We start from the raw sequence: 11,915 nt of genomic DNA on the forward strand, positions 1-11,915 counted from the left end.
TGTGCCTTTGGCTTCCCAGTAGCAAGCTTTAAATGTCATCGTGTCATTACAAATGCCAGGCATCTGCTCTCCTTTAGCACACTGTGCTCTAATACTCTTGTGCAGATAGCTATCACACTCAACTATGATTCCTGTTTTTTCATTTTTTAACGGTCTGAGATAAGAATACACATCAACTCCAAACAATACCATGTCATTCTATAAAAGAAACATTAAGTGAGATATGTGGAAAGAATAGTAATTGAAAATATTGTGAAAAATTAAAAATCCCACCACTTTAAGCAAGTGCAATAAGCTGCTGCACCCACTAGCTCCTTATTTTGTTGTGTATCACCCAGCTTGCTATTGTGCTTTACAAAGTGAGAGCAGCATGTTTACTGGGCCATGGACCTAACCCAGCCATGATCTAAGGGCTACTGGTTGTTCCTGATGGCGCAAGACCTCAATGAAAACAGGGAGAAACACTTAAGAATTGTTTCTTTGCAGTTTGAATGAGACGGCTTTCTTCTCAACTGAACATTTTAAGCTGAAATGTATCTTGCCTCCTTTGCAGCCCAAGTTGCTACAGGATAGCAGAAAGCTCAACAAAATCTTTAACTGTACAGTGGTGCCTCGCAAGACGAAAAGAATCCGTTCTGCGAGTCTCTTCGTCTTGCGGTTTTTTCGTCTTGCGAAGCAAGCCCATTAGCGGCTTAGCGACTTAGCGCTATTAGCGGCTTAGCGGGCTTAGCGGCTCAGCTGATAAGCGGCCTAGCGGCTCAGCTGTTAAGCGGCTTAGCGGATCAGCTGTTAAGCGGCTTAGCGGCTTGGGAAAAGGGGGGAGGGGAAAAAACCCGCAGGAACTCACAAGACATTTTCGTCTTGCTAAGCAAGCCCATAGGAAATTCATTTTGCGAAGCACCTCCAAAACGGAAAACCCTTTCGTCTAGTGGGTTTTCCGTCTTGTGAGGCACTCGTCTTGCGGGGCACCAGTGTACATATATATGCCTCTCCCTAAGCTGGGCCTGTAGTTTTGCTGAAGCACGGCAGAAACCTTTCCATCACTGTTGCCCCCATAGCGGCAGTATCAAAATGTGACAGAAAACACTAAAACGGTTGAAGAACTCCTGACAAGCATTTGCACCAATCACCTTTGCTGTAACAGCTTAACACCCAGGTAAAAATCCCTCAATCTAAACAACCATGTTTATGCTGATTAATAACAAACTGGGATACTTACAAACTCACCTTCTTACTACACAACTAGACTGTATGACTCCATTAAATTGTATTACTTTGTGTATTCAGTATATACTGTACATGCAACCCTAGGTTTGGGTGGGGGTGGGGTTCCAGGTTATTGTGTGTGATGGCAGAGTACATATAAGCACGTTAACATCCCCACCCCCTTTTCCTGCCACATCTGGGTTTGTGGCAATGCATGCATGCACAGTCGTGCATGCTTTGAATCTGTGCAAAAGGGTTATTGCCTGTGCTGCACAAACAGGTCAACACTAAACAGCTACTGATAAGCTAATACATTGGCTAGCTGCCCCCCGCCCCCAAATCAGAGAACACAAATCAGCTTCTTCATACTATTTATTTTCACAAAATGACCAATGGAAATGCATAAAAACCTTGGCTATTTCGGGGGACGGGGACAAGACACTGCACACTATGAAGCAAGTAATTCACTCACCCTTACAGAACATTAGGGAAAGTAGAAAAATAATACCTTCAGTCAAATCCATCTGACTACTCTCCACTCCCTCATTTGTCACAGCAGCATTCTGTTCCCCCTTCCGATTCAGCACCTTAGAAAAGCTGCTGGAGATTGTAGAAAAGAAGCCACGGACAAAATAACTGTCCTGCTCCTCACACTCTGGTTGCAGAAGTGGCTTTGTGTTCCTTTCTTTCCAGTGCGGGGCAGGTTCAGATAAAGATCTGCAGAAAGGAACCCGAAATGGCCTTGTTGCTGGCATGGCAGCCTTCTCTTCTGGGTCTTCTTGGTGACTGTCGGCGATTAACGTGGACACTGTCAAAGGCTCTTCGGCAGTCCTTGTTGCATCTGGCCTCTTGGCCACTTTCCATGGAAGTCTGGGATGAGTCTGCCATCGGTAAGTTCCAAGCAGCTTCCCTAAATCCGAATCTGCTTCTTCCAAAGTCCTCTTGCTTTTCACTTGATAGCACCAATGGTAGTCCTTCAAACTAGCTCTTACCTTTGTAGAATCACCATCCTGCACCGACACAGATCTTTGAAAAAGTGCAGGGGGACCAGGGCGCTTTTTAAACACATTCATTTTCCAGGTTCAGCTACCTCACCTTACACTTACTTTGGTGCACATGCTCCTACTTGTTAAGATTACCATCCAAGCAACTTCCTTCCAGCGGTGGCAAATGTTCTTCTTGAACAGGTACCATTCAGACCCAATTCTACATCATCTTACATCAACTCTGTGTTTATAGTGAAGCACAGTTGGCACCCAGATACAGATCCTTCTCTCTTGTGATTAAGAGACAGCTTGTGGTGCTAATTTTCAGTTCCTGGGTTTCAGATCTCAGCTGCAGACTTTCAGGAAGTGACAAAAAGAAGAAAAAACAGCAAAAAAATCCCACCAATTAAGTGCCGGGCAAATTGTACTTCTGCCTCTCATGTTGTAACCATGAATTAAAAATAGACCGTGAAAGTACCTTTAGTTTCCACATAAGATCAAGTAGAACTAAATTGACACCCACAAGAGTCTTGATTATAAAAATAGGATGCATCAAGATGAGGGCTTCAAAGCAACAGGGACTGGATATAGTTCAGTCCTTGAACAATTTAATCTATAGTTGTTGTTACCATCCCTATCTTCAGATCCAGAATAGTACTTAGAAGTAATGCCAAATCCATGAGGACTCAATGCAGCAATTCTTCCAGTGATGCATATGAATTGAATGAAGGAAAGGAAAGAGCAGCTGAAACGAAGAACCCTGCAAATACACTAAAGGAAAATATGCACAAAGGAGGAGTTAAGCGAGGGGAGGTAGGTGGTGTTTAGTCAAGCACTGACCAAAGTAAAGAAGCAGACCACTCTTGAGGCCAGATCTTGTGGCAAGCGAAACATGGGAATGTGCATATTTTTAAAGTGAGCAGGGTTTTTGTTTTCATAAATCTAATTGGAGTCAGTAGACTGGAAAGTAATACCCCTATCTAGTTAAGTAAAAGAAAAACGGCCACCTCAACAAGTTAAGGAACAGCTTACCATATTAAATTTGCTAAGAAAACATATCTGCTAATAGGCACAAGCCAAGTTTCAGACCAGATTGAAACAATGTGCTCACAAACCCCAGAAAATATGGGGTTTCAAATGGAAAGGCTGACAGGCCCTTGGCAAACCTTGCAGAATAATAATAAAAAAAGAGTTTGGTTATTTGAAAGAATGATGCAGTTTGGCAGACTAATAAAAACAGACCAATCCATCACAGATTCTTAAGCTATCGCTTTTTTATCAGTTGCATAGTGATGCTGTTGAAGCCTCCAAGATACTCTCTTCAAGCAAGGCCACACATTATATTTGGTTTCCCTCTCCCACCAGAAAATGGGCACAGAAAACAGCCTTGCTGGAAGAAATATCTGAGATCCCACTGAATGTGGGGTCTTCTGCTTGCAGAACGCTGAGAGGGCGGGCTAGGCAGTGCCATAGCCGACTCTGAAAAAGAACAGGATAAATCTGCATTGCCAACGATATTGTAACAATCCTTACTCGTTCATTTGTGCGTGCGAGTGCGCATTATTGAATTTTGTATCCTAAAAGGGGGTTCACTTGGTTCTTTCCACCAGCAATCAACTCAGGGCTATTTACAGGATAGCGACAAATGTCACAGTCCTACTAGTACTAAATCAGATCCTCTGTGTCCCTATTTTCCAGAGAGAGTCACAGATTTACAGAAGGTGTCCCGGAATGTCCCGCTTTTCCTTAGGACATTACCATTTTCGTCAGAGGAATGTCGGAGGGTATGGAGTTATGCTACTCCCAGAGCCAAGGAGGGCAGCCCTGTATAGGGAAGTTTTAAAATGTTTAATAAAGATTAAAGATTCTTTTCTAGTTTTTAAGAAAATACAGTGGTGCCTCGCAAGACGAAATTAATCCGTTCCGCGAGTCTCTTCGTCTTGCGGTTTTTTCGTCTTGCGAAGCACGGCTATTAGCGGCTTAGCGGCTATTAGCGGCTTAGCGGCTTTAAGAAAAAGGAAACAAACTCGCAAGATGTTTCGTCTTGCGAAGCAAGCCCATAGAGAAAATCGTCTTGCGAAGCGACGCAAAAACCGAAAAACCCTTTCGTCTTGCGCGTTTTTCGTTTTGCGAGGCATTCGTCTTGCGGGGCACCACTGTATTTTTATTTGTTGGTTCTATTGGTTCTATGTTAAAGGAAAAGGAAAAGTTAGCACAAAAGTCAATTCAATTCATCAGAGTCAGTGAGAAAAAGAAAATCAAAAATGGAAGAGAAATAAAACTGGCATATTGCTGCTGGGAAATTTTTCTTCCAAGTATCCTAATAGTGATTCACTGTTGTCTCATCCATATTCACTGCGGTTTAGTCTGGATTACTCAGCATCACACAATGATGCATGAAAATTGGTCCATATGACTTTGTTAAGCAAGCCTGGCGGCAAAGCCTTAGACAAGATTACATTTGCATTAATATTAATAGGTTTTCCTTTAAAAGCTACCTTATTAAATCAATCACTTAATTGATACAAGCTTATATCGAAATAAATTATGTATTCCCGTGTGTGCTTTGGTGTAACCGCTTTTAGAAGCAAGAATTTGTTGCCTTTCACAATCTTTTCAGGCCAACTAAATTTAATCTGAGTGGATGTAGACAGGCAACTGCTGCCACTACCATTGTACACTAAGAAATTATCAAAATAGTTTGTTTAATAGACTGTTCTAGACAAAACAGATTCACTTGCGGAGGCAGCCACAACCCAAATGAGGGGTAATCTGAGAGTGGCTGCCAGACACCCCCGGAGGAGTTTTAAGACTGACAACAGTCTAGGTCTCCTGGTACTATGATTACTCTTGACTTGATATTCAGTAACCTTCAAACATAACCATGGGGGTGGGCTTTGGGTGCAAGTGGGATATGCAGAAGAATCGCTTGGTATACTTTCTTCTCTGGGGAGCTATATTATCTGAGCATCTACGGCAGGACTGGAATATTCAATATAACCATCTCATTGTGCACCCTAGACAAACATATCATATGAATTGTTCACTCGATTACATAACTTCAATGGACTATTAGCCAAGCAATATTAGTTTAAAGTTAATCAATAGGCTCTCTCTAATCTATCACAATGAATCACCATCCCTCAGAGAAACCATAACTTAGGAGAAAATGATGAGCTCCTATCAAGTGCTCAGTAACCGCTATCTACTGAAAAACTGAGCCTGGCAACTTGCACTTTCTAAGTGAAGCGGTCAGGAAGAATGGTTACCATATTTCTGGTCAAAACATTCATTAACCAAGGCATGATTAATATACCAGCTACCATCTCAGAATGCTTAGCGATTCTCAAACTTCTTTCTCTAGGCCACATTTTAAGAATTAAAATTTGCTTGCTTGCACCATACCAACTTTCCTATTGATAAGGAATTGGAAAACAAAAGGAAAGAACTCCTAGCGGTGCTTGATTTTGAAAAGATATCTATCCATATTCTGGAAATATTTTAAAAAGAGAGATTTCAATACTATACTACACTGAAATGTTTAAATGTGTCATTGATTGCCTTTGATTCCTAAAACATTTGCCATTCTCTCCTGCCACACACCCTTTGAGAACCACTGGCTTTGCCACTTTCACAGACAGTTCTCTCTCCTCAGTCAGCAGTCCCATTAGAACCCACACAGGGGAATTCAGGGAGAGAAGGAAGGAGTTACCAGATTGCCAAAGGGAAGAAAGTATTTCCTTCTTTGCTCCGTTGCTACTTTCACCACATCTGGAAAACTTGTTTCAACTACCAACAGGACATTCTAGAAAGCTCTACAATTGGGATTAGTGGTTCTGGCCTCTCGACCAGTGCAAGCCAGTTCTCTGGCCGTAGACAAGAAGAAAGGAAATACCAATTCTCATATTTCAGATCCTCTTAGGATGTACCCAATATAGCCTGTATTGTAACCTGCATTATAGCCTGTATATGGCCACCTCCCTGCCTTCGAAGATCTTGCTTGTGTCCTACTGACATCCCTATAGCTGTGTGATCCAACATATGTAGATGGAGACTTAGAAGACACAAGATGGAATGATGAGGCTTAGGAGGCAATCAACTGTCTTGTGCCTGGTTTCAGAACTTGAGAAAAAACTTGGCAACAATCCAGGAACTACAAAATGCAAGCAATTTTGTGGCATGCAGGGAAGTCCTTTGATGAGACCCATTTCATGCTGTCACTGTTTTCTAAAATAAAAATCGGCTGTAGAAGTAAGTCAAAAGGAAATATTTCTTCAACTCTCTTCATTTAACTGAAATTGAAGATACATCAAAGAAAGCCTGGGATAGTTGGGGGACAATTTTTTACCGTTTCCTATCCTATTTTCATCAAGGTACTGTATATTTTCTCTGGAAGTTTTCTCGAACCTGGTGCTGACCATAATTCATTATTGACTTGTTGTGACAAAGAAAGGGACTTTTACATTTTGGGCACTAGTGTTCCAGAATGCCCTTCCAGCTGAATTACAAGAAGTCTCATCAATATTGGCACGCAACTAGCTCCTGAAGCCATAGTTGTTTAGCAAGCATTCCCTTGATCCTGAACTTCTGATTTTATTGTTTTTAACTGTATTTTAACTACATTTAGTTGTCATGCTTTTTGACTGGCTTCCTTTATTATGAATTTTAATTAAGGATGTTTTAATGCTCTGATGGAATTGTTATTCTATGTTATTTTAATGATGCATGGATTTTATAATTGATTTTATTTTATATCATTTATATTTTCTAATTGACTATATACTGCTTAGAAGCCATGTTGGCATATAAACAGTGTATAAAGTAATAAAAAATAAGGGATGAGATTCAACAAAATAACTGTGCTAGTGGGAGACAGCACAATGAGGCTTTGGTCCCCCACAACTGAAGCTTGGCTTGGGTGTTGTTATTTTCATCCAATGCTCCCAAATAACTAAGTTGTGTAAGACCAAATGACACACTTATCTAGATCAGCATGACTTTGACATCTTAAAACCAGCTTCATTTAACATCCAGTATCTGCTGCTGGTTGTATGATTCCAGGCATAGGCAAACTCGGCCCTCCAGATGTTTTGGGACTACAACTCCCATCATCCCTAGCTAACAGGACCAGTGGTCAGGTTTCTCCTTCTTCATCTCCTAATCCAGCCTTCCTCAACCTGCTTCCCAACAGATATTTTGGATTATAACTCTATAGCAGGAGTAGCACCAGGTATGAGGAGGCTGCCCTAATCTGATTTGAAGTTACTTGCACACTGATTTGAAGTTACTGTGCAAGTAATTTATCTAGTCTTACCCCTGCCGCACAGAAAATCCCACATATATTTGTGTTTCATTCAGTCAAAAGACTCATTTACAAATTGTGCATATTGTTTACAAACTCCAGGTGTCCCTGGAGCCAGAATGACTAATTATCAAGGAACTTGCAAGTTGTAGTCCAACAACATCTAGAGAGTTTCATGTTGGCTACCCATGTACTAGCAGTTCTCTTGCATTTGGGAAATGGTTAAAAGATTAGACTTTATTTATTTATTTTAAATAATATTTATTAAAAATTTTGTTTAAACAATAAGAGAACATACAAAATAACATATGATTTTTCAATATCCACATTTCATTCACCTCATTGGACTTCCTCGCAACTCTCTTGCAACTTTAAACTCTGGATCATAGATTTTAGCTGAAGAAGTGCTATTTTTAATGTAAATAAGTTTATCGGGAAATTTAAATTTCATCTACAGCGTCCGCCCCTTGATGCTGATGTAGTATACGTTGCTGTTATTAATTCTGCTGTCTGGTCTTTGGATGCAATAAAGATTGATTGAGATCTTATTGACTTCAGTAATCCCCCCACCCACCCCCTGCCAAAAAAAGTAAACATGCCTGCATAGGATTTGGCTTTTGTTGCTTTCACCTACTGAGAATAGAACAGTAAGGAAAGATTTTGGCTTACTTTAACAGTGGCTGGGTCTCATACTACAGTACTTTCAGTTTATAGCCCCAACATGGCTTAGAAGTGTTTCAAAACAGGTAGCCAAAGTATTTATCATCACGGATGGAATCCGTCTTTGGTATCTTCAGTTCTCAAGGGAGTCTGCTGTCTGATGCATGGCTCATTGTTGATGTTTTATCCAAGCATTTTATAATAATGGAAAGAAATACTTACTGCCAGTTTCCAGCAAAGAGAATGAAGTCATTATTTTTGTATGAGAACAGGGTCAATATAGATCCATGTCTTTGCTAACTCAGAGGAACTCTAAGTGGAACTGGAGGCAAGAAAGCAAGCAGGATTTGGTATTCACTGGAACAACCTGGAACCATGAATCCAGTCATGACTGAAGCTTTCGGCAAGTCAAGATGAATCCCTTCTTTCTGTACAAGCTTTTGGTGATGATACCAAAAGGTGGTGCTGAGATTAGGGCAGCCAAACGATAGAGACACATATCTGCTGTCACATGGAGATGACTAATGCCAGTAGAGCAGCTGAGTGGAAATAATTAAGAGAGGTGGAAGCAAAGGTCACTTTTTCAGTTTCAATGTGTCCAGGATTGGAAAAAGCCAAAAAGCCACAACCGTTTTGCCTTTTGATTAAATAATAACTTTCTCTATGGTTGTGAAGAAGAGTCCATAGTCCATGGCTCATGTTTACTAACTGGCACAGAAGCACTTTAAAGATGGCAGTCTCTTGAGTCCCCCATTCCATTCCAGTTAAGCATTCACCAAGGCAATTAAACCATTTGCACATTCCTCTGCAACACACCTGCCTAAGCTGATTGCAGTGATGTTGCTAAAATTGTGGAGTGCCCAGATCGAAGATTCCTAAAGGCTGTTATAGGTTAATGGAAAATTATTAGAGTCCAGTCCCTAAAGCACACCATTAGTAACTCAAAACCTGAGGAAATGTCAAGAGATGGTCGCTTAAATTGTCTGACGCATCTTCTTGTAGCTTCTTCTTCTCCCTCACTGCAAAAAGCTTACAGGGAACCAGGCAGAGGGCCTTCTCGGTAGTGGCACCCGCCCTGTGGAACGCCCTCCCTTCAGATGTCAAAGAGATAAAGAATTACACAACTTTTAGAAGACATCTGAAGACAGTCCTGTATCAGAAGGATTTTAACGCTTGATGTTTTTATTATGTTTTTAGATATGCTGTAAACTGCCCAGAGTGATTGGGGAAGCCCAGTCAAATGGACGGGGTATAAATAATACCATTATTTTTATTGTTGTTATTAGAAAAAATCAGACCTGACAAGCTACATAAGAACAAATAAGGTCAAGAGGAGTGTTGCCTTTTAAAACATTTATTTTGCTTGTATCATCATTAAAAGGTCTTTTGAGTGAGAACTGACCAGATTTAGGAGCTGGAATGCAAGGGAAGAGAGTCTTGGATGAGTGTTGTACAAAGAACAAAGTTTCCAAGAGTGATTCTGACATTTATCTCTTGGAAACCACATTCACAGACTGGATCAATTTGTAAGCAGTCACAGATGCAACTCAACATTTCTGCACAAATCAGGAAGCTAAGCTGATTTTCAGGAAGACAAACACAGAGAACAGTTAAGTATTTTAATGAGACAGATGGGAGGATAAGCCTAGTTCAGTCTTCAATCATGATTTTTATTATTTTGTTCTCTGATCTCTCATAATCATAGCTTCTCTGTCTTTCACTTTGACTTCCGTTAAATATGGTGATATATGAACAATATAATGGTTAGGTGAAATAGGGAAGGATACTGGATATTCATTTCCAAGCCTCTTTTTTTTGCCTTTTGATGCAAAAGTTTTTATTACCTTTCTTAATATGACACATGAGTGTCATATTACATTTCAAAATTAAGGCAATGTTATGAACTTGGATGACTGAAGTGGAAGGAAGCCTTTTCACATTTTGGGTTACAGCATCAAAAAGAACACATAGCTCTACCTCATAGTTTTTCAGAGGTTACTCCAGAAGAGAACAAATGTTTTTGTTTACTGAGAGCAAGGGCAATGATGATCAAGAACTTTGTCTTTAATTTACTGCCTCTCACTGCCATCATCACTAGCCAAATCTGCCTGGCTATGTGGAACTGTAGCATCTATGTGGAACTGTAGCATCTCACCAAATGGCTAGAATGGCCGACATGGGGGGGAAATGGCACCAACAGTACTGAAGCAACAGCAGGAAATAGCAGCAGTAAACAGAAACTAAAAAAAGTCACACAATTTAAGCTTTTTTTCTGGAATCATTTCACGGAGAGAGAGAGCCTGAAAATACCATTGTTTGCCCAATTATTGAAACATGTGAATATTTACCGCACCTCTAGCTTACATCAATATGATTTAAAAATTGACATTGGAAGGAAGGAGGACACAAAAAGTACATGCAAATTGATTTGCATACACATATAGCTTAGGGTCAGTTTCTTATACCACTGTTTCACAGGTCCAATTAGAACTTGAACTGTACAGTTTGCACTTCCCTTTTAAGATTTAGCTAATGGTAGAACATCCGGTACCAATCCGTGCTCCTGGCTTATGTAACACAAACATTAGCAAGAAGCAATTTTATTACCTTTTTGTACCTGAGTACACAGTGATGCTGGTTTCCTTTTTTGTGAAAGCATGCACAGATCATTCACCTTATTTTCAGAAAAGGAACACTACTGGAAAACCTAAAAGGGCTATAAAGCAAGGACTGTTCAGAGATCTTCTAGGTGAATAGGAGAGGGTTGACTTATCTATAATACTTATAAACCATTTTTATACACTACGCTCTGGTCTCAAAAGCTTGGGGCAGAAATTACTAACCTGCTGGGCACTGACTGATGAGGGATGGGGAGCTACATTGAACCATTAAACCCATAAGAGAAACTTTCTGTGTGCAATAAAAAAAAACTAATCAAAAATCAGATTTTATTCTTTAAAAATCTACTCTGCTTTCCCCTTAGTTGGATTCAGTCTAGAGATTAAACAATACAGAAGACAAGATGCATCCCAGTGGTAGCCTATGCAAACTATCATCCATGGGGCAGAGTAGATATCTTCCAGAAGTATTTTCTCAGACCTACCCTCAAGCTGCACACTGTATCCCTGCCCTATGCCAGCAAGGCAGTTCTGAAAGGGCACCATGGTTCATTACAGCTGGTAACACCGAGAGCTCTATGACAAAACAAAAGGGTCAAACTCCTCATCTTTCTCCTGGCACAGATCATCACTATAGCATCTAAGGAAGTTTCAATCCCGAAATCAAGTTGCAAGCCATAATGAAATGAATCAACATCTGCCACACTCAAGAGCCTTGCAAAAAAAATCAAAAATTAGCAAAGTTGTTTAATTTAACCCTTCAGCACGGCATTAATTACCACAACTGCCTTAGAGGTGAGCCCCTCTTCTCCAGCTGCCCTAAAAATAGCAGGGAAGGGCAAGTGCGGAGCGCAAGTGTGTCAGTCTCAAGTCTCCAAAAATTCTGTACACAGTCTCAGGCTGTGCAAATTGAATGCTATCCAGAGAAACCTGATAAAGGAGAGGCAGAAAAACAGTCAGCGCTGGTCCTGTACAAAAGGAATCCAAATAGGAATTGCTAAGTTTTATCACATTTGCTATCCAAGAGAGTATGGAAAACGAAGAAATGAAATTAGTGTGAGTTCAACTGTTCCCACTGCATTTCTTTATTTGGCCCATTTTTCTGTTTTGATTAATTTTCATTATAACCAGGGCTTTTTTTTC

The 11,915-nt window shown here is 40.4% G+C and overlaps 1 protein-coding gene across 9 annotated transcripts in view; it reads right to left on the minus strand.

Moving 5' to 3' along the window:
• Positions 1 to 11,915, minus strand: part of RASAL2 (RAS protein activator like 2) — a 227,051-nt gene that overhangs the window by 163,117 nt on the left and 52,019 nt on the right. For 4 of the 9 annotated variants that reach the window (XR_014169349.1, XR_014169350.1, XM_081915014.1 and 1 more), the window contains exon 1: positions 1,715 to 2,625. The exons of 3 other annotated variants lie outside the window; for them this stretch is intronic. Coding sequence is in view for 4 of the 6 variants with exons in the window: in XM_081915014.1 (XP_081771140.1) it covers positions 1,715 to 2,279 (565 nt within the window). In the remaining 2 variants the exon portion in view is untranslated. Of the gene's footprint in view, positions 1 to 1,714; positions 2,626 to 11,915 lie in introns of those variants that run through there. 2 more of the 9 variants (XM_081915022.1, XM_081915021.1) reach the window with 2 other exon arrangements.

This window comes from Podarcis melisellensis, assembly GCF_964234715.1.
Source record: "Podarcis melisellensis genome assembly, chromosome: 6".
Lineage (NCBI taxonomy): Eukaryota > Metazoa > Chordata > Lepidosauria > Squamata > Lacertidae > Podarcis > Podarcis melisellensis.